General features: G+C 41.2%; 1 protein-coding gene across 3 annotated transcripts in view; it reads right to left on the bottom strand.

Annotated features, from left to right (window-relative positions):
* The window catches only part of LOC147022143 (fibronectin-like), a 332,507-nt gene that overhangs the window by 65,108 nt on the left and 245,239 nt on the right, over window positions 1-22,160 (bottom strand). For all 3 annotated transcript variants that reach the window (XR_015061076.1, XM_085892763.1, XM_085892764.1), the window contains 6 exons: window positions 21,916-21,996; window positions 12,341-12,432; window positions 11,508-11,676; window positions 7,839-7,949; window positions 513-686; window positions 35-211 (listed from right to left, as the gene is read on the bottom strand). Coding sequence is in view for 2 of the 3 variants with exons in the window: in XM_085892763.1 (XP_085748889.1) it covers window positions 35-211; window positions 513-686; window positions 7,839-7,949; window positions 11,508-11,676; window positions 12,341-12,432; window positions 21,916-21,996 (804 nt within the window). In the remaining variant the exon portion in view is untranslated. The remainder of the gene's footprint in view (window positions 1-34; window positions 212-512; window positions 687-7,838; window positions 7,950-11,507; window positions 11,677-12,340; window positions 12,433-21,915; window positions 21,997-22,160) is intronic.

Below are 22,160 nucleotides of genomic sequence, written 5' to 3'. Positions count from 1 at the left end.
GCAATACACAGACTACAGACAAGTGTACAATCACCTCGAGGCAGCTTTTGCTGTAACATATTGGTAGCAAAGGCCTCCTGTTGTTCATCGAGTGCGACTTGTTTGCACTTTAAGCTGTATGAAGTGACAGGAGCTTGCGGTGGGTCCCATCGAAGGCGTACGCTGGATTCGCTCACGTCGATCACACGTAACGATGCAGGAGCATCAATTCCTAGAGGAAAACGTACAGACATAGCATTAGAAGTGTGTGTGTGTGTGTGTGTGTGTGTGTGTGTGTTATCATTCCCATTATAAATTCCTCAATTTCCTCATTCTCTGCTGCTCAATCAATTGGCTATGTATAAAATTCAAAAACACGTGTCATTCATTGTATGGATTTCATCGGCTTTTGAGCATGTGGGGCGCTTCATAATTGGCAATGTGCCTTTACCCTTTAATTAAGTCAAAGAACCAGCTGTTTGTATACATTTGGGCAACAAAATGGATGAGAAGAACAAACAAATTGACCTTACCCAAGAAGTAGGAGGCAGAGACTGCATTTGAGGTCACCATACGTCCCTTTTCATGCATGCCATAGACAGCTTGCACGGTCACATTGTATTCTGCTACCTTTTCCAAGCCAGGCAGGATGACACGTACCTGGTCTCCTGGCACAACCATCTCTCGACCTGGCATCGAAGGTTCTCCTGCAATTTGGTGAAAAATAGATGATGATGATTATGACGATTTATAACAGCAAACAAAAGGGGTTTTGCATGGTGAATGGTACATGGTGAACACTGCTTCAAAAGCTTGAACGCCAACGTGATTTAGGCAGACACCTCGGACTCCGAAGTATATGCCGAAATCATAAGGCTTGCAGACAAAAGTGAAAGCTTTGAATCTCATTTCAGTTTGCCAAACGTTTGGATATCCTTCTCTTGAAATAAATGATGCACACACAGTTCCTTTATCATACCTGCCAACCTCTGATTGAAAAACATTTTCATCATCTTTTCTTCCCCAATAATATGATGGGACAAGTTAATTGTTTGTTTAGTCTGCTTTTACCGACATTGAACATAAATGAGATTGAATGAAGAGTTATTCTTGTTGGCGAAGGCTAGTGTCGATCTACGTCAGGTGGGACATTACATGAAATCAACAGGACATTGATTGAGGGATTCTAACTACCGTATGAAGGAAGGAGAAGTTGATATTTCTGACGTTAACCAGTCTAACTATATGTATATGTATATACAGTCATGTGCCGCTTAACGACGTTCCGGGCAATGACGGATCGCATATACGACGGATCTGCCAGCAATGAAAAAAAAAAATGAAAAAAAATGTAACTGAAAAATTCCTATCGCCGAGTGATGTAGCCTCGTATAAAAATAGCACATATAATTATGTACACTGTACAGAACATAATACCTCATAATGACAATAAACGACAGTGTGGCCCTGTTATAATGCGATCGTTGAGGTCCATAAAATGTCATCGCGAAAAAAACAGGGCCGTACTAAATCGGGATTCAAGGAAATCGGCTTTCAAACTGAACCAATGTTTGCACGTTTACCTTCTAGCAAGAAAATTACCTTTGAATTGAAGAATTCCGCGAATAAATCGTTGTTCTTAGTCGACATTAAAACACATTTGTTTTTGGTGAAGCTTTTTATGTTGTTAAAACAATCGCACTGTTCCGAAAATATATATCACAATTGACAGGTGCTCGTTTCTTCATTTGTAAATTATAATATTGATGCAATGATTACGTATTTATAAAATGCAAACGCTAATTATTCACCTTTCTATAATTATCGATGCGAAAGGAGATTGTAAGCTGCTGCTAACAACACCGATGGCCTTCATGAAAAGCACAAAGGTAAATCTAACGTGTCTTCCGTCTCTCTTGGATGTGTGTTACAATTGCAGACAGTATTCAGTACAGTAACATGCTGTACAGGTTTGTGTCCGAGGAGCAATAGGCTACACTATATAGCCGACGTGTCTAGGTTTGTGTAAGTACGATGTTCGAAAACGAAAACGAAAAAAAAAAATTATGTTCGCACAACGACGACGTCGCTTAACGACACGTTTCTCAGAACGTAACCCCGTCGTTAAGTGGCGCATGACTGTATATATATATATATATATATATATATATATATATATATATATATATATATATATATATATATATATATATATATACATATACATATATATACATATACATATACATATACATATACATATACATATACATATATATATATATATATATATATATATCTATATATATATATATATACATACACACACACACACACACACACACACACACACACACACACACACACACACACACACACACACACACACACACACACACACACACCTAAAGACGACGATGGTTCAGGAGCGGTATTTGACGATGTAGATTGTTTCAGAAGTCAAGGATGAGACAATGTGATAATGTTTGACCAAGTTATAAAAATGATCAACATGATGTGGTATGAGTGACAGGTTATTAGCTGCAAAATGTCGAAAACCCGGTTTCGTTCAACAACTTTAAAAATTTGACCTTTGCATAACGTTTAAAGGTCACAAAACAATGTTGTGGACATTAAAATAAGGAAACAGGATACGTGCTATAGCTTAATGGAGTTAGTTCGTCGAAGAAGGTCGAAAACCCGGTTCGATTCCCACAACTTGGAAAATTTGCCCTTTGTGAACTTTAAAGGTCAAAGGTCAAGGATTATGACCTTTGGTGCAAAACTTCCTCTGGAACATTCCAGGAACAATATAACGTCATATAGGCTATATGGCATTTCACACTCCTCGGATTATCCATACTTTGATGAAATCAGTGTAAAAACAAACTTGAAGGGGGCGCCACAGGCAAGGTGTTCGAGATAGAGCAAAATGGTGTCAAGAATTTTGGTGGGGAATGATCTCAAGATTATGCATAAAAAAATAGTCATCCTAACTCTCAAAGTTTGGGCAGCCATATGATTTTTATGTCAAAATGCGAAATTTTCTAAGTTCATGACCTTGTGACCTTGACCTTGGGACTAAAATGAAAAATAGAGCTCTGTGGGGCTATGCAGGTGCCATTGGGCTAACCAAATACCGAAACCTCTGCCAGAATCGACAACCCCCTCGGAGAAGATGGATTTTATGTCAAAATCACAATTTTCTAAGTTTGTGACCTTGTGACCTTGACCTTGGGACGAAAATGAAAAATCGAGCTCCGTGGGGCTATGCAGGTGTCATTGGGCTAACCAAATACTGAAACCCCTGTCAGATTTGACAAACCCCCTAGGAGAAGATGCAAATTGAAATCGGCTACCCCCGAAAAACAATTCGCAATTTTCTAAGTTCGTAACCTTGTGGCCTTGACCTTGGGACGAAAATGAAAAATTGAGCTATGTGGGGCTATGCAGGTGCCATTGGGTTAACCAAATACCGAAACCCCTGCCACATTCGCAAACCCCTCGGAGAAGAAAATTTTTATGTCAAAATCGCAATTTTCTAAGTTCGTGACCTGATGACCTTGACCTTGGGACAAAAATGAAAAATCGAGCTCCGTGGGGCTATGCAGGTGCCATTGGGCTAACCAAATACTGAAACCCCTGTCAGATTTGCCAAAACCCCTAGGTGAAGATGCAAATTGAAATTGGCTACCCCCTAAAAACACATGTTTTTTGGGTGGAGCCACACACATTTTCAGGAAAACACAACCAGATCATGATATAAACCTCCCACCAAAATTTCATCAGGATCGGATCAAAACCCACGGAGCTATGCTTGGGACAGACAGACAGACATACAGACAGACATACAACAATAACGAATATAGTGGTCACATATTTTTCGTGAAACAAAAAAAATATATATATATATACATATATATATATATATATATATACATATATATATATATATATATATATATATACATATACATATATATATATACATATATATATATATATATACATATATATATATATATATACATATATATATACATATATATACATATATATATATATACATGTATATATACATATACATGTATATATATACATATACATGTATATATATACATATACATGTATATATATACATATACATGTATATAAATATATATACATATATATACATATACATGTATATATATATATATACATATATATATATATATATATATATACATATATATATATATATATATATATATATATATATATATATATATATATATATATATATATATATATACATATACATATATATATATATATACATATACATGTATATATACATATACATGTATATATATATATATATATATATATATATATATATATATATATATATATATATATATATATATATATATACATATATATATATATATACATATACATGTATATATATATATATACATATACATGTATATATATATATATACATATACATGTATATATATATATATATATATATATATATATATATATATATATATATATATATATATATATATACATATACATGTATATATATATATATATATTTGATCTGTCATTTTTGCCCCCTGTGCCGTCATTGCACTCATTAAACGTTCCAACATTGTCCAGATCGACATCGTGCCGGTTTCCGGTGCTGCCGGCCCCGTTACAGGCGATGAAGCACGGTCCACGCTTGGAATGGGGGAGGTTCCAATCCTACTCCCGTCTCTCCCCTCTTCCCTCGACTCACTGCCAGACACGTGGCCTTCCTCCTCAAACATCTGCACATCCGCCATGGTGCAGAAGTCCCGTTTGCCGCCAATTAAATTTAATTTGAAAAACCCCGCCAAAATTTTCCCGCGCTTTTCTGTAGTAATTTTATATTCCAATCCGTGGCGAGATTTTAGTCCTGGTATATTCACACACACACACACACACACACACACACACACACACACACACACACACACACACACACACACACACACACATACACACACACACACACAAACACACACAAAACGTAGCTATTCCTGGTGGTCAGGCTGGACCGTGGTGTGGATGCAACAGTCCCTGGATTGGCGTCGGACGAGCTGGCCTTGCTCTCGTCAGGGGGGCAGGAGAAACCGTGGTGCTGTCGACCTCCTGGTCTTGGCCCATGTCCGCTCACAACCGCCAGGGAACCAGTTCTGGCACCAAATTGCGAGCAGGAGAGGGAGGCAGGTCCGCCCGCCGTTCGACCCTGTACTCCGAGCCAGCAGAACCCCAGAGCCAACCAAGGTGAGGCACAAGGCTCAGGAAGGCCTCGAGACACGATGAAAACCAGGCTCGAAAACAGCCCAACAAAAAGCACGCTCCCAACACAACAACCTCTACCCCAAAAAACGGTCTTTCTCTCCCGATCTTCTTCCTCTTCCTTTCCGACCCCGAACAGAACCTTTTTATCCTCCCGTCCTCGTCACTTCCAATCGAGCCGTTTTATTGGCCCTGCGCCATCGCCTTCCGCCAATCGTGATCACGGGGTGGAGCCATCCGCAGCACTGTCCTGTGACGTCACGGCAGGCCTCCAGGGACTACTAAAAGGGGTTTACGCAGACACACTTACCCTATCCCGTGTCCCTATCTAATTACGTGACAATTATCATTTCCCCCTTGAAGAAATGGACATTTACTAGACAACTTATCACCACTGAATTGCTACTTATTACATCAAGATCCTGGTAAACTCGAACAGCATGGCATACCTAATTAAACATCCGAATTACCCTTTGAATGCATACTCCCCCTCAAACGTAACATTAGCAACGGGCACAGAACGTTTCGTTGTCTTATAGATACCTTATACCAACGAATGCTTAGCCTGCTATCGGCGTTCACAACCTATGCCCAACGTTAGTTTTACTTAGGGGTAGCGTACTGCATGTATCGCCGACGAACTCGTGGCGTAGCCTGTTAAAAACTTTCCGCACGCCGATTTAAATCATAACCGCCTGAAAATTGAAAGTGTCAACCACGCAGTCACACCTTGACGATTCAGCCAGCGTTTGCCGACCTATGAAAAATTTGCCGAACCAAGCTGGCACACGTCGAATAAGTTATGGGTAAGTTGTGTATACGTTAAGAGCATACTGAAAAACGATGAAGTATGCTGTCATATTTCGTGGTACGTCTCGTACGTTCCGCTATGCTGGGAATAAGTTGTAGGCACGATATGCGATCGTTGACACACATCAACACAAGTTCCTTATAAGTTACTCATAAGTCGAAACACGTCGAGGTAATGTTTAGCATACCCGAAACTTATTTTCTCCGTCAAGGCACATTTTCTTTTTTTCTCCTTGGCTCCATGAAGGCACGTGACAAAATATCTGAAGTTGTTGTTGCTGTTGTTGTTGTTGTTTTTTATTTTATTTTTTTAGTCTATCACCAATTTTAAAATATATTCAGACATTTGCTTTTAAGTTTCGACGTCGACGTGACAATATCCTCAAACAGAAAATATTCACAGAGAAGGAACTAAGAATAAGACATGAGCAAACTGAAGAGGCAATCGGATGTGACATAACAGCACGTGACGAAATATTGGAAGTTATTGTTTTTTTGTTTTTTTTTAAACGCTGCCAATATGCCATTATACGGTAGCTGTAAATTAGAAACGCGTTCAGTAAGTTCTGTGGTCGTCCGGAAGACGTCAATCAAATACGTCTACATACGTCAATATGCGTTGGAGGTACGTTACACATAGGTTCAAAGCACGTTACTCATAGGTTAGAAATAAGTTTTGGGTACGCTAAGCATTACCTCGACATGTTTCGACTTATGAGTAACTTACAAGTAATGTGCCTCGACGTGTGTCAACGATCGCATAACGTGCCTCGACATGTGTCAACGATCGTGTAACGTGCCTACAACACGGTACTCATAGGTTATAAATAAGTTTTGGGTACGCTAAACATTACCTCGACGTGTTTCGACTTATGAGTAACTTACAAGTAACGTGTGTCGACGTGTGTCAACGATCGCATAACGTGCCTCCAACTTATGGCCAGCGTAGCGGAACGTGTGAGTCATACGCTGGCATACATCGGAAAATTTCAAGCATGCTAAATTTTGAGGACAACTGCAAAGTACAATGATGAAAGCCAGCGTACTACGACGTATGGCAGTGTTTTTCAGCGTGCTCTGAACGTATACAACAACAAATTGTTCTGAACTAACAAATCTGAACTAACAAATCGTATACAAAACTTACCCATAACGGATTTTACGTGTGCCAGCGTTTTAGACAAATTTTTCATAAGTCGGCATCCGCTGGATAAATCGTCAAGGTGTGACAGTGCCTTTACGTATGTACATTTTTATATGTATATTTTCCATAACAAATTAATTTTTCATTTCAAACAAAGTTTTCATCACAAATGAAGGGTGTATATTTTGTATTCCTTTAATTTTATTTCCAAATGTAGTTCTAAGATTACATAGTTGAATTTTTAAAAATATAAATCATTGAAGTTGCGTTTCTCGTGTGTTGCCATATGGCCAACACACGACTTAAGCATATTCCTTCTTGTTTTGGCCCATCTCATTTTTCATGCGAGGTAACTATCAATGATCATAACACTCTATTGCCTGAATACTCCATATTCAGGGATATTTTGTGTCACAGTGATATGTAATAATAGCAGAAAGATTTATAAATGGAAGAAAGAGATTTATTAAGTGAACGCATTATGTATCTCTTTCCAGACTTCAGGGTGGGATGCGATTCTGCTATTGACAAGATTTGCCCGATAACGGAAGTGTATGATTAATGACGTGCACCACACCTTACGTACCTAGAATGGTGTATGAGACCAGGTAATGGTTCACTTCTGCTGCTGGAGGATACCACACCACAAGCAAAGACTCAGGTTTCTCACTGGACACCTCGATGTACATGCTCGAGTCTGTGAGGACCAATGAAAGGAAAATGAGATGCATTAGAATGTCCCAGACTGTGAAACGAACAATTATTTTCTCACTTTCAAATCACTTTTTAAGAAACACTGTGTTCATCTCGAAAGAACAGTGTTCAATCATGTTTATTTACCCATACATGACATCTGTCTGGCTAATTAGAAGTTGTACAGAGTTATAGAGCCAGATATCTTGCAAGCAAGGTTAATGATATATATATATATATATATATATATATATATATATATATATATATATATATATTTTTTAAAGCCTGCAGCAAGAAATGATTGTAGTGGGTGAGTATTCCAGTCATTTTGTTAACTGGAATTGCTCACATAAATATGTAATTAAATATGAACATACATGTTTCTGATATGTTTTGTTTTAGAAATTGTGTGAAAAAGAATGAATGGTACCGAGGCGACAAAGCTGTATATGGTAAGTATACTATTTTGAGCTCTAATAAGGGCAAAACAAGTCTGCATGAAACATCCCCTAACTGTGTGTAGTAACAAGTGTGCATGAAACATCCCCTAACTGTGTGTCGTAAGTACAAGACAAATCGTGTCGTATCAAAGCCATTGCTACAGGACTTGTCATTTGCCACATGAGCATATTGTCCGTTACCTTACTATAGCACTGTTAAGGGGACACGGTTTTACAGTTGGGAATAAAAATTATTATAATTAGCTCTCCATTATAACATCAACACCATGACATCACCATCAAGTGTCTGCTAAGCATCACAGGCAATGGTTCAAAATCCCAAAGCAGAGAAAATAGCAAAGCTGTCGACATGTTTTACCCTTATTAGAGCTCTGTGCAGCATCATTCCTAAAATCAACTGCTTGTACTGAACTTCCGACTGCGAGTAAAGTGTTCATTTGTCCAATTTGCACATTGTTTGATACTCCGGATGTCTCCAGTCGTCTCCGGACATATTTGGATGGTGTTTAGTATGACCCAGTCAGCCGTTCCTCATCAACCGTTTCGTTGGAGTGCTTGCTTGAGTGCTTAATAGTGGTGGACGGATCAATTCCAAAGTACTGTACTCAATTTCAACCATGGAATCAAAAGGAATCGAGTCGTGAACCATCATCAACGCCGATTCCGAGTAATTCCAACTTCATAGAAAGAGGCATTTTTAGGGGAAATATTTTTTCGTCCCTGTGGGGCATGTTCCGGTTACTTATGGCCTGGTAATATATTAAATGAAAAGGAACATGCCCCTGGGGTGTCCTGCTTGAAATATAGCAGCAAAAGCAAGTCACTTGCAAATTAAACATGCCCCAAGGGCATGTTCCTTTAAAATGAAGAGCAAGCCATTTAGAGTTGGTCACTAAAGTGTGCTGATTGTTTTGCTGATGGTTGGGTAGACAATACAGAGACTGATAAAGTTTTGACAACATGTCATTCAAAAAGAACAGAAGTGCAGTTTGAAACTATTTTGTGAAGGTGAAAGAAGACAGTCAGAAGTTGCATGCTCACTTTGTTCAATGGACCTTGTCCATCACTGTAATGCATCCAATATGCTAAAATAGTTGCAAACTAAACACCAGAGAGAGTACCGATTAGTGAAGGTTCAGAATGCAGATTCAAAGAAACTAAATTCTGTAACAGCAACAAGTTCGATTTCGAAATCAACGACTGAAAGCACTTTCACCCCGGTACACCACCTTCCCTTCCTAACCCTCCCCTCATCATTCTGCCTTCCACTTCCCCACCCCTCTCTATCCACCCTCCTCTTTTCCCTCATTCTCCCTCTCCTTGCTTCCCCCCCAAACTCTCCTCCTCCCCACTCCATACTCTCCCCCTTCCTCTTTCTCCCCACCCCCTCCCCTTGCACTCCTCTCTCTCTCCCCCCACCCCCCTCTCTCTCTCTCTCTCTCTCTCTCTCTCTCTCTCTCTCTCTCTCTCTCTCTCTGTCTCACTCCCTTCCCCTCTCCCTTCGTCCCCTTCTCTCCCCACCTCTTTCTCTCTACCTCCTCCTCGAACCCATCCCCACCCCCCCCCACTCTCTCCCTCCCTTCACATGTATAATTGTGGCCTGCGGGACGGTGCTTCTCACATGCGACCAATACGTACAGTCCAAAATATGTTTTGTGTGCACAGAGAGGGGCTGGTGGCACTTTCCGCATCTTTTGCGTGTGAAAGAAGGGGCAGGGGACGCTCTTCGGGCCTTGGGCGCTGTGAAAGGTGGGGTGGGGTGCTCGTGACCATCACCACAGAATGACATGGGATTTTTTGTGGGCTGCATTGTGGACCCGCCTCCATTGGATGCACACCAATGGGAAAGAGGCTTTCACGGGATGGGACTTGAAAGCCATGTCTTGAGAGCAGAGTGTGGATGGGACAGAGTTGCCTCAAGGCTTGTCCTGTGAGGAGAAGAAAGACCAGAGTGCAGGAAGAAAGCCTAGAGTGTGGAGGAGAGCAGAATAAAAAGCCCAGAATGTGGCTTGGTTTGTGTGGAGCAGCTTTTATCATGTGCACAGCAGAAATGGAGCAGCTTGCCTTTGGAATACCTGGAATTCCAGAGAGGATTTGCCTACTGGTGTTGAACACCTCAGAAACGTGGCTGCACATCCCGTCGCACCGCATCGCCACTCCACTGCCAATCTTCCCTATCCTCCCTCCCCACCCCCCTTGTATATTTGGGCTGGCACAGCCCCATTGGATTGTGTGATGTGAGGGAAGGAGTCAACACCACACTCCGTTCTTTTCTTTCTCTCAGTTCTTCATATCTTTTCTTGCCAGATTGAATGATGGCCATATGTCCTTTGTCTCATTAGGATTGTCTAAGAATATGTGTTAGGGTTAAGTCTGCTCTTCTGTTCCTTTTGCCTGTAAATACTCACTTTAATGATTGCTTGCTTTGTGAATAAATACCTGTAAATATTGTGCTTTTCACCATTGCTTGTGAGTGTGTGTAAATAAATCGTTGTTGGTTGTTCTTTCAAATCTGTCTCGGTTGTCTTTTCCTTCATTTGTCCATTATGTTGCACAAACATAGTTAGACGGGAAGTTGTACCCCATGTGATTTGCACTCGTTAGCCAGCGTGATGGCTATCTACTCGCACACGGACCATGCTACTCTATACATTCCTATCTGCTCTATGGCGATAACTAACCAACCCCCCCCCCCCCCACAAAACACACACACACACACACACACACACACACGTCACAATAAGGTTGCTGTATGTGGTTATGCATTTCTGTCTCAGGCAAGACATAAGAGTTATTGTGATATTGGAACCTAGAAGCTCACTATGCACAGAGGTACTTACACAGATCGATTACCCCCAGGTAAATGAAATACAGTCTGTTACTGCAGAACTGCTAAGCAGAATAAACTGCTCAGTATGGCTTCAGCAACTTCTTCCTGTTTATTCAAAGATTTCAATTTAAAACTCCAATTTAAATAGAAATTGTGTGAGCATACTTCTCACATTTGTTCGCTCACATTGTGGGCGAACAATTTTAGAGCCGTTTCCAGTGCTCGATAATGCCACAAATTGCTTTCATGCCCAAGTAATGGCAGTTACCAGTGGCGATGGATTTCGTTATGGGTTGGCCACGTGGTTGCCCATGCAGGGTAATGATGATGATCATTGTGTACGAGACGCCAGGCAGTAAGCTTCCCAGGACCAGACGTCCTGAATCCCCGCTCACTTCTGTGCCAGAACTTTCATCTTCAGCCACTTTTACACGCACCTGCCATCCACAGAAACCCATCCCTTACAGGAGCAAATTTTAAAATTCAATCAACTTTTCAACTATTTTCACAATGTATTGGGTATATTAATAAAAATAATCTTTCATGTGCATTTAAAACTCGGTTCTACTGCAAGTTGCACCTTCACGAATAACTATGGCTGCTTGTGGAATGTTATTTTCACTCTCCGTATACTAAGAAATTGATATATGAAGATGTGTCACACTCATATTTGATGGTCGTTCATACCATAATTCACTTTGAGAGTGCGACCTTGAGAAAGTCTAGCACAAGGATGTTCCTTGTCATCCACATTGTCACCACATATTATTTGACCCTTTCTCTTACATGAAGTTTTCTCCTGTTTTCCTCTCATTAAATAATATCATGGTGGTAAATAAATACTTGACCCCCAATGAGATCCTCTTAAATAAAGCTATGTCCATTATCACATGCTTGCTATTAGGTAGTATCCACCCATCAGCTCGTACACAGTTTTCCAGGTTATGGAGATCGTTGATAAACTGCAGAGCAAGTCTGGCATAGATTTAGGGAAAATAAAACCCTTCCTTATGACAAAACTAAAAACTGCTGACTGCCACTTGATCAAAACATAAACTTGAAGTCCTTAGCAACAGTGTGTGCAAAGCTGGAAGAAAGCACCATTATTAAAAGGCCAGGAAGGGTCTTCCAGGAAATGATGATGCTCGTCTCTGTCGTCTCAATGTCGAAGTGTGGATCCCATGCAAGTTCTTCTGTGGTGGTGCACAACACATGATAGCACAAAATAGGCTGACTTAATTTCCAGTTCTTTATCAAATACAAGGACTGCATTATCATCATCATAATAACAATAACTAAATATCTGCGAGCACAAAGTGATCACCAAGGGTAAGCCTCACACAGCACCCCCACGATCACAAAGCAATCGCCAAGGGTAAGCCTCACCGAGCACCCGCGATCACAAAGCGATTGCCAAGGGTAAGCCTCAACGAGCACCCGTGATCACGAAGCAATTGCTAAGGATAAGCCTCACCCAGCATCCATGATCACAAAGCGATTGCCAAGGGTAAGCCTCACCCAGCACCCGCGATCACCAAGGGTGTCTCACCCAGCGCCCGTGATCACCAAGGGTAAGCCTCACCCAGCACCCACGATCACAAGGCGATTGCCAAGGGTAAGCCTCACCGAGCACCCGCGATCACAAAGCATTCACCAAGGGTAAGATCGCCAAGGTTAATTATTTCTGGGCCGTGATCCTTTTTTTTTTGGCCATATTGTTTTCAGACACCAATACGAGCTTGACTGCAACATTTGGGAGAGTATAAATGAATAAAATGTGTCACCATCTACAATCTATCCATAAAACTCAACATCATGAAAATTGGAGAAAAATTATTCAAGTTATGATCAAAAAGGTGTTTTTTGTTAATTAGGTCACAATCCGAAAAAAGTAGGTCAAGGACAATAATCAAATATCATGTGTGCAACTTCGTTGCAGATCCACTATTATGAAGGTAGAACATCTTGGAAGGCAGTGTGGTGTTTAAGATTCTGCATTGGCAAAATTGAGCGATGACAAAAAAAACATTATTTTATTCAGACCACCATTTGACCTTTACCTTTACCTCGATCGGAGGAGTATGATGGGAGATGGGCTAACTAAAATGGTGCTCAGTAAATTAAGTGTAATGCACCTTGCTTGAGGCTGTCTATAATTAGGTCAGGACCTTAAAATTAGGTCAAAGTCAATATACTATGTGAACCCCGCATACTTTTATTCCCATTGTTGATGCAAAATTTCATTCCGAAAGTCCCAATGGATCTGAAATGCAGCTCAGACATTGGCAGAAAAAAAGGACTAAAACTAAAAACTAAAAGCATCCGAAAATGCAAAGCCTGTTCGGGTCCGCTTTGCATTCGGACTTCTTCTTCTTCGTCTTCTTCTTCTTATTATTCTTCCTCGTCTTCTTCTTCTTATTATTATTCCTCCTCTTCTTCTTCTTATTATTATTCCTCCTCTTCTTATTATTCCTCCTCTTCTTCTTCTTATTCTTCTTCTTCTTCTTCTTCCATATGCTTAACAAGAGGAAAACAGCTTCAAAAAACACAAAAAAATTGACTTTAGGCGACATTGACCTTTTGACCTCAAAGGCAATAGGCTTCAGTGACATAATTAGTCCTTGAGCCTTTTTGGCAGCAATCTTGGAAAATGGCTGCCTCATTTGATCATATTTCTGAAAATTGACAATAACTTTGCAATGGCTGATTTGAGGCATACACTACCCTCAGCAATATATGTTCAGTATAAAATTGGGCACATGCCAGATTAACTCTTGTAAATATTGGTCCGTTGGATTCCAAAATAATTGAGCAAATGCATCAGAATTTGGATTTTTCTCGCACAAATTTTTCAACACCTGGCACCATGCTTACTGAAATATTTATACGTATCGCGTTTCTGATAATTACTCGCATACTGATGTAGGTGTCCTTTCATTTGTCATCACTGTCTGATGAGTCCTGCTGGTCATACTCTGGCTCCTCATCATCACTGGCCATGTTGGAGCAAGTGTGCAACTTGCACGCTGCTGTACATTTCAGGCCGTTAATGATGCATGAGCATTCAGTTGGCCGACAAGAGCGAGCACACTTGCATGGCATCAAACTGAGAACAACTTCGGGAGCGGGGATCCTGTTATCCACTGGATAACAAGGCTGCCATCTTTACTTGTCCATCCATGCCCTTGACTGGGGTTAGGAATATCTGTCGAATTGACTAAACTCCATCGCCATATGGCAGCCTGGTAGTTAGATTGATGTGTGTGCTGTTGGAGTGTATCCTCCCATGGTGGAAGCTGTGCTCATTCGAGCTCCCCTCATGTGCTGCGGAACATTTGGTCACTCAGATTTGGTCTCTAAGCTCATTCACTTTTGTCACTTTGGTATTGCAACAGTAATGTTGAGAAACGAACTCTTGGATTATGCAGAACACGTCACTGGTAATGTTCCAGCTCTTTCCAAGTGATGTTAAGACATCAATGAACTTCTGATCATGCAGGAGGATTTTCAAAGCCTTCATCTTTCCTTGCCAGGCAAATGCACTGAGGGTGTCACATTCAGTCCAGGAATGAAGTCATATCAATGCCGCACATACATCACTACCCAGTGCAGCAGCAAGTTTTGTGATATCGACATGCCTCACCCAGCACCCTCTGGTCAGGATCTTCCTCACCTAGCATCTTCCTTATATCTGCATGTTAAATAAGTTGTGCGAGAAAAATCCAAATTCTGATGTATTTGCTCAATTATTTTTGAATCCAATGGACCAATATTTACAAAGGTTATACAGGCATGTGGCAAATTTTATACTGAATATATGTTGTCTCAGATCAGCCATTGCAATGTTATTGTCAAGTTTCAGAAATGTGATCAAATGAGGCAGCCATTTTCCAAGATGGCTGCCAAAAAGGTGTTTAGTTACTCTTTCGAGATGTCCATCACATTTTACATTACTACAGACATCAACCTCACTGGAAAATGCAGTGGCTATTACTCCCCCTTTCTGGTCGTCAACTCCAGCTCATGGACTAAATATGCAAACCCTGCTCAAATTTCAAGTCAATCAGATGTAAATTGATGATTTTGTGACCTTGACCTTTTCTACTATAAATGGATGAGGTGTGTGTTTGTATGTGTGTGTCATACTTTTTGGGTATATTAATTACATACGTCTGTTAATTAATTATGTGCTATTGGAATGCACCTTTTGACCCTTCAGATATGGCAGCTTGGCTGCTGGGTAGCTATCATTTTGTTGGGACATGGCTACGCTGCTGATGCTGTGCCCTTATACCAGTACACTGGTACTCATTTCACCAACCTCAGAAGGATGACAGGCTGAGTCAACCCCACCTGGTGTTAATTCAGTGGCAAACAGGACTCAAACTGAGGACCTTAGAACCCAATCCAGCTGCCCTAACCATTAAGCCAACACCAGGCTAACGCCGATCTCTCAATGGTGAAGAATGACTTTAAAATTATCAGATCCGGATCTGGATCTTTACCAAAATTGAATCAATTCTTCCTTGTCACACTGTCAGAGTGTCCGCCAGGTTTCGTCCAAATTTGGTGACAACTTTTTGAGAAATCGTGCTATCTATCGTTTTTGGCCCGAGCTCTCAATGGTGAAAAAGCACTTGAAAAATTCTAGTAGCCGGATCCAGATCTGGATCTTCACCAAAATCTAATCAGTTCGTCCTTGTAACACACCAAATTTCATCCGAATCCGTCCGCAACTTTTTGAGATATCCTGCACACAAACAGACAAAAAAACAAGAAAAAGATGTGTGGAGCACGATACTTGCAAAATACCCCCCCCCCCACCTTCTCCAAAGGTTGCTATGGACACAACAAATTATCCATTTCATGAAGATTAAAAATCTTCATGAAATTTGACCTTTGACCGTTTGATCTCAAATATAGTTGGTTTCCCAATTCTGTAATGTACTTTGCAATTGCTGTTTAATTCTCCAAGTCAATCGGATGAAAATTGACGATTTTTCAGATAAAAATTGATAATTTTAGAAGTTTGACCATATGTTGATCTTTGACCTTATGACCTCAAAAATAGTTGGTTTCCCAATCCAGTGATGCAATATGCAAATCTTGTACAAATTTTAAGTCAATCAGATGGAAAATGATTTTAGAAATTTGACCTCAAGACGACCTTTGACCTTAAAATAAATCAGCTTCTCAGTTGAGACTACCTCTACAACTTGATAAAATTTCATGATGATCAGTTTAGAATTGTGACCTGTCGGTGATAAACAGACAGGCAACCAGACAAACAAACAGACAGACAGACAGACTGACTAACAAAATCAACTGACCAATATCCTTGAAAAATCTTCCATTTTGCAAGTTACAAACACAGACAAACAAACAAACAAACAGACAGACAGACAGGGCGGAAAACATAACGTTCTTTCACCTTCCGTGGTGGAGATGATAAAAACAATTATAACATTGTAACAAAGCATATATTAATTAATACTAACAATATTTATAAGAAATAATAAGAATAGTAGTATCTTATGGAAATAACAACAACGAACATACAACCCCATGCTGGCCCCAATCACTTGGAGAAAGGGGTTTGGAGAGAGGCAAGCTAATGCTCAAGCAATACAGTAGGCGGTGATGCAACAACACTGTGAAGACCAATGAATATTTGGTCCATCGGACCAAAGGGCCCACGAGTGAACTCAAAACAATCAGCTTCCAGCACTTTATTGATGAACCAATTTGGCGACCCAACATGCAAATTCTTAAAATTTCAAGTCAATTCTGCGACTCATTGGGACTGACTTAATCGGTCAATTTCCCAACCCGGATCTCAACCAATGGTACTCCATCTCTTCTGGATCTCATTTTGACCAATTCCTCTGAAATATCTGCTGTTCTTCCTCTGCACCATTCGGTTCTTCTGAACACATGCTTGTCAAAGTGGACATCTCTCTGGCTGTTATCAGAGAACCACCAAAGTGCCGTCGAGTCTGGCATTTCACTCAGGCTGACTGGCAGAGTCTCCAAGCAGTCATCAAACTTTTCGACTGGTCTCCCATCGCTACGTTCTCCAACATCAACTCATCCTGGGAATTCTTTCAAAGAAACTTGCTCTCCCTCATGCACAGATTTATCCCCTCTCAACTTCAGTTCTCCTACCGTTCCTCCCACCCATGGTTCACTGAAGCTTATGGTGAGGCAGTTGTCCTGAAACAACTTACCTTTGCCTCACGGAAAGAAAACCCAACTGAGGGTAACCTCAGTTCCTTCCATAAAGCTCGGAACAAGTGTGTGTCTACCCTCAGGAGAGCAGTAAACAACATCTTTCTAAGCTCAAGTCTGAACTCTCAAACCTCTCTCCTTCCTCCAAATCCTGGTGGAGCCTAATCAAATCTGTTTCTGATGTATGTACCCCCCCCCCCCAACGCATCCCCTCCCTTACCGAAAATGGCTGCACTGCTGATACCGCACGTGAAAAAGCTGAATGCCTAAACTCGGTGTTTACATCAAAATCATGTGTCTAAAACCCATCACTTTATGTACCCACTCAACTGTCCCTGGATGTTGAGCCTCACCCAACTGTCCCTGAACTCTGTGTACTTTTCTTCTGACAAAGTGGAGAGTTTGCTGTCAAACCTCAACTCAGATTCTGCAACCGGTCCAGACGGCATCACCCCACGTGTCCTAAAAACCTGCTCCTCTGCTCTTGCTCACCCTCTCTCTGTTTTATTCACCCTCTCATTTGCTCAAGGTCATCTGCCTTCTGCTTGGAAATCAGCAAACATTACTGCCCTGCATAAAAAGGTACAAAAACCGATCCCTGCAACTACAGACCAATCAGCCTTCTCCCAATCATCAGCAAGGTTATGGAATCCATCATTGCTTCAGACATTAAATCGTTCCTCTTCTCCAATGGCTTGATTTCCGATCATCAATTTGGTTTCAGACCAGGTCACTCTACCCAGGATATGCTGCTTCTGCTCTCCCAACAATGGATGGAGGTCCTCAATGCCAGACATGAGATCAGAGCCAAATCCCTAGACATGTCGTGTGCTTTCGATTTGGTCTGGTACCCTGCCCTGCTCACCAAACTCTCTTCCCATGGTATCCAAGGCCATCTCCACTCATGGCTCGCAGACTTCCTCTCCTGTCGCAGTCAACGTGTGGCCCTAAATGGAGTTCTTTCATCTCCTCTTCCTGTCCAGGCTGGAGTTCCTCAAATCAGCATTCAGGGCCCTGCTCTTTTTCTGGTTTTCATCAATGATCTCTCCATCTCTCTGGAAAATTGTCTTTATCTCTTTGCTGATGACTCCACCCTCTGCCGTACCATCTGTCATCCCTCAGACCGGCAAGCAACAGCTTCTTCGCTCTCTGCAGATCTGGATAAAATCACAAACTGGTCCAACACATGGAACATGTCTTTCAATCTGGACAAATCTCACACTCTCACGATGTCTCTCTGAAAGGACTGTTTGGAACCCCTCCCCCCCCCATCTACTTTCTCAACAATCTGCTGGAATAAGTCCTTTCATTCAAGCTTCTGGGTCTCACTATCTGCCATGATCTTTCCTGGGAAAGCCACATTTCCAAACTGGCCAGTCGCCGACTGGGAATCCGCCATTGTGCAAAGTCCTTCCTCGGCCCACCTGAGCTCCTGACCACAAACAAAGCTTTCGTCCGCAGCCTGATGGAGTAATGCTCTCCCCTCGGGGGCTGGTGCTCCTGCCTCTCACCTTTCTCGGCTTCACGCTGTGGAAACCAAGGCATTTAGGATCATTGTTATCTCTCGCAGTGAAGCTGAGTCTTTGGGCCTCTCACTCTCCCACCACAGGCCAGGCACCACAGGTCTTTCTGTTTTCTTCCATCTCCTCTCCGGTCTCGCCCCCCCCCCCTCCCATGCGCTGTCTGCGATATGTTCCCACCATATTTCCGCAGGGCACTCAAGTTCCACCAGCAACCCCCTTCTGGTAAGACTCCCCAAAACACGAATCACTGCTCACCTTCACTCTTTCATTCCTCTTTTTCCCCACCTTTGGAATAAACTCCCTCACTCTCTTCAATCCCATTCTTCCCTCCAGGCCTTCAAAACAGCCGTTCACCACCACCTCTTATCTTCCCCCATCCAAATCCTCAATCTTTTCTATCCCCGTTAATCCACCCCAAACCCCACACCTTCAAATTCCCTGCTTTCCTTCCTGAAAGTCTCTGTAATGTCCATCTTGCATGCCACGTGCTCCCCGCCCTATCCCTCTCCCTTCCACAGATCTCATAATGTCTCTATTCCCCACTGTTTTGTCCATCCCTCTCCCACCCCTCTCCTCTTGTCTCATGCCCCCCTTGCTGTGCCTTGTGTGTTAGCTCTCATACGAGCCTTGACAATGTAAAAAAATAACAATATATATATTGACGATTTTACCTGACGTTGACCTTTAACCTCTTCACCTTTTGACCAAATTTTTAATTTGTCTTCTCCATATTCTCATAATAAATCTTTGTTGAAAATTTCATGACAAAAGCTGAAATGGCAAAAATAAATTTATGGCCCGGACAGACACACAGACAGAAGTGATTGCAAAACCCCATCTCCCGCTGTGCAGGAGATGGGCTGACTAAAATATCACTCGGTAGAGCACATAGTCTTTCCCCGCATAGTCTTTTCCCGTGAGCTAGTTCTGAAGAAAAATACCATCGTTAACTAAACATGCCACTATTAATTATGGCTCATATTGCCATTATCTGTAAGTTTATTGATTATTATTGATTTGTTATTTGGATATTTAATGACCACTTTGTGCACATTAAGGTAAAGTTGCGTCAATAATGGTGAATATGATCTTTTTTTAAAACTATATTCCCCATGGCTCGATCATATGTATGAAGTTTCATATTAATCTGCAAAGTGGTTCCGAAGAAGATTTTTTTGACATATTAATTTTCAATCCAATATGGCCACCAGACCACATGACCGATGACGCCATACATTTAAATCTTCACTCACATTGGGTCATATATCAGTTATATGAAGTTTCAGATTTTTCAGAAAAGGATTTCGATTTGACCATTATGGCTGGAATCCTTATCTGTCTGGCTGTCTGCCTGCCTGTTCCGTCTGTCCATCATGTTATCTCTTCATAAATGATTGGGCAGAAATTCACCACACTTGATAGTTATGGCAAGAAGGTGCAAGAGCAGTATCATTTCAGCCCCACCCCCTCAGGTGGGGTCAAAAGTTCAAATACCGAAAAATGTAATTATGGGCACATTTTTAAACATTTTTAAATGAAACTTTGTATCTGCAATCAACATTGGGAGACACATGGAATATTTAACGATTTTTTTAGATTTGACACCCGGTTCATACCTTAAGGGGTTTTGGACTTGGTGTCATAGGGGTCAAAACGGGATAAAAAAAATTTAACTCAAAATTTGATATTGGGTCATTCCTGGTGGAACTTTTTGCCATTTTTCAACCATGCTTTAGGTGGGAAGCGTGGGGAATTGAGATGGCGTGCCATCAACTTTGCTCTAGTTCATTATTTTAGCGTTACCACGATTATAATTACTTCTCTACCTCGTGCCTGACTGATTAAATAATTTCATGTTCATGCCAACACCTTAGTACAGATCAAAATTTTTGCAAAGTTAGGTGATATGGATTATCTGTGTGAACACAGCATCGGACATATCAAGGAGCTTGTACATAAATCGCAGGCAGGCCAAGGGCATTACAAACATCAATGTCCTTTGTTCCTCGCTTCTCCCGTATATGCTACCACCTTCCAGAGGCCGTTCTTTTCCACTCTTCCTTCCAGGGCTTCAATAAGGCAGAGCACCATGATCTTTATTACCCCCATTAACCCTTCCTAACCCAAACCACTTATCACTTTCATTGTGCTCTTTCTCTTTCTTTTTGACTCTCTCATGTTCTCTCCTCCCAACCCCCAATTGTTGCCCTGCTACCCCACTCTCAATTTAACTTTGCTCTTCTCTGAGCCTCACTCTTGTAGAGAAACACATTCTAATCTAATTCTGGTACGATGCATGAAGGCAGACTCAGTTCGGCCACAGCAACTTCACTACAAGGATTACACGGAGTAGTTTGCTGTTCTCTTCCGAGTGGTAGTCAAGATAGGAATTTGTAATTTGTTTAGGATGCCAACGAGAACTCACCTACATTTTGTGGAGGATACCTTGGGATCTTTAACATCCACCAATTAATGCTGGCAGATGGGATGTCTGGTTTAACATCCATTTGAAGGATGGCACACACATTGACGAATCACTCTGCCTGTGAAACATCGGGATGATAGTTTATAGCTTGGTCGAGATTCAAACCCAGGCTCGACAACTCAGTCGAGTGTTCATACTACCTCTATGCTACCTTGCCAGCCATACAAAAACTTTAGGGGACTATAAATCAACACAGTGGAGAGAATTTAAAGCTCGAATCCCAGTTTGTTGAGCTATTTTCTGAGGGGGGGGGGGAGGGGAATACCAAACAGAACAACCTGTTCAATTTTTAGTGGGAACTGTAGTTATATTAGTTAAAAGTATACTGAAGCAGGTGCATATATAGTTATTTTACTAGACTCTTATCCTTCTTAAACCCTCTATGGTGGACATGTTACATGTGGCATACTCATTACTCCATGAACATGTCAAAGCAGTACCTGGTTGAAGGATTTCTTTATGACGAGCAGAGGGTATCACTGTGGTCAGCCTTGTTACCACACCTCTGGCTGCTGCATACTCTGAGGACAACAGGAAGACAAACAAAAAGTTTAGATAATGTGACTATAACTAAACTGTTTAATAAACTACAAACTGAAACTGGGTACTGATGACTGACTGCAGTCTACTACTAACAACATACATTGTTATGTACGTTTTCATTTCTTATTGCCAAAATGTCCTC

This window comes from Eptatretus burgeri, chromosome 8 (genome assembly GCF_056783735.1).
Source record: "Eptatretus burgeri isolate ZD-2024b chromosome 8, Ebu_testis_v1, whole genome shotgun sequence".
NCBI classification, from domain to species: Eukaryota; Metazoa; Chordata; class Myxini; order Myxiniformes; family Myxinidae; genus Eptatretus; species Eptatretus burgeri.
Note: the sequence above shows the minus strand (reverse complement) of the source record. Positions and strands in the feature narration are given on the sequence as shown.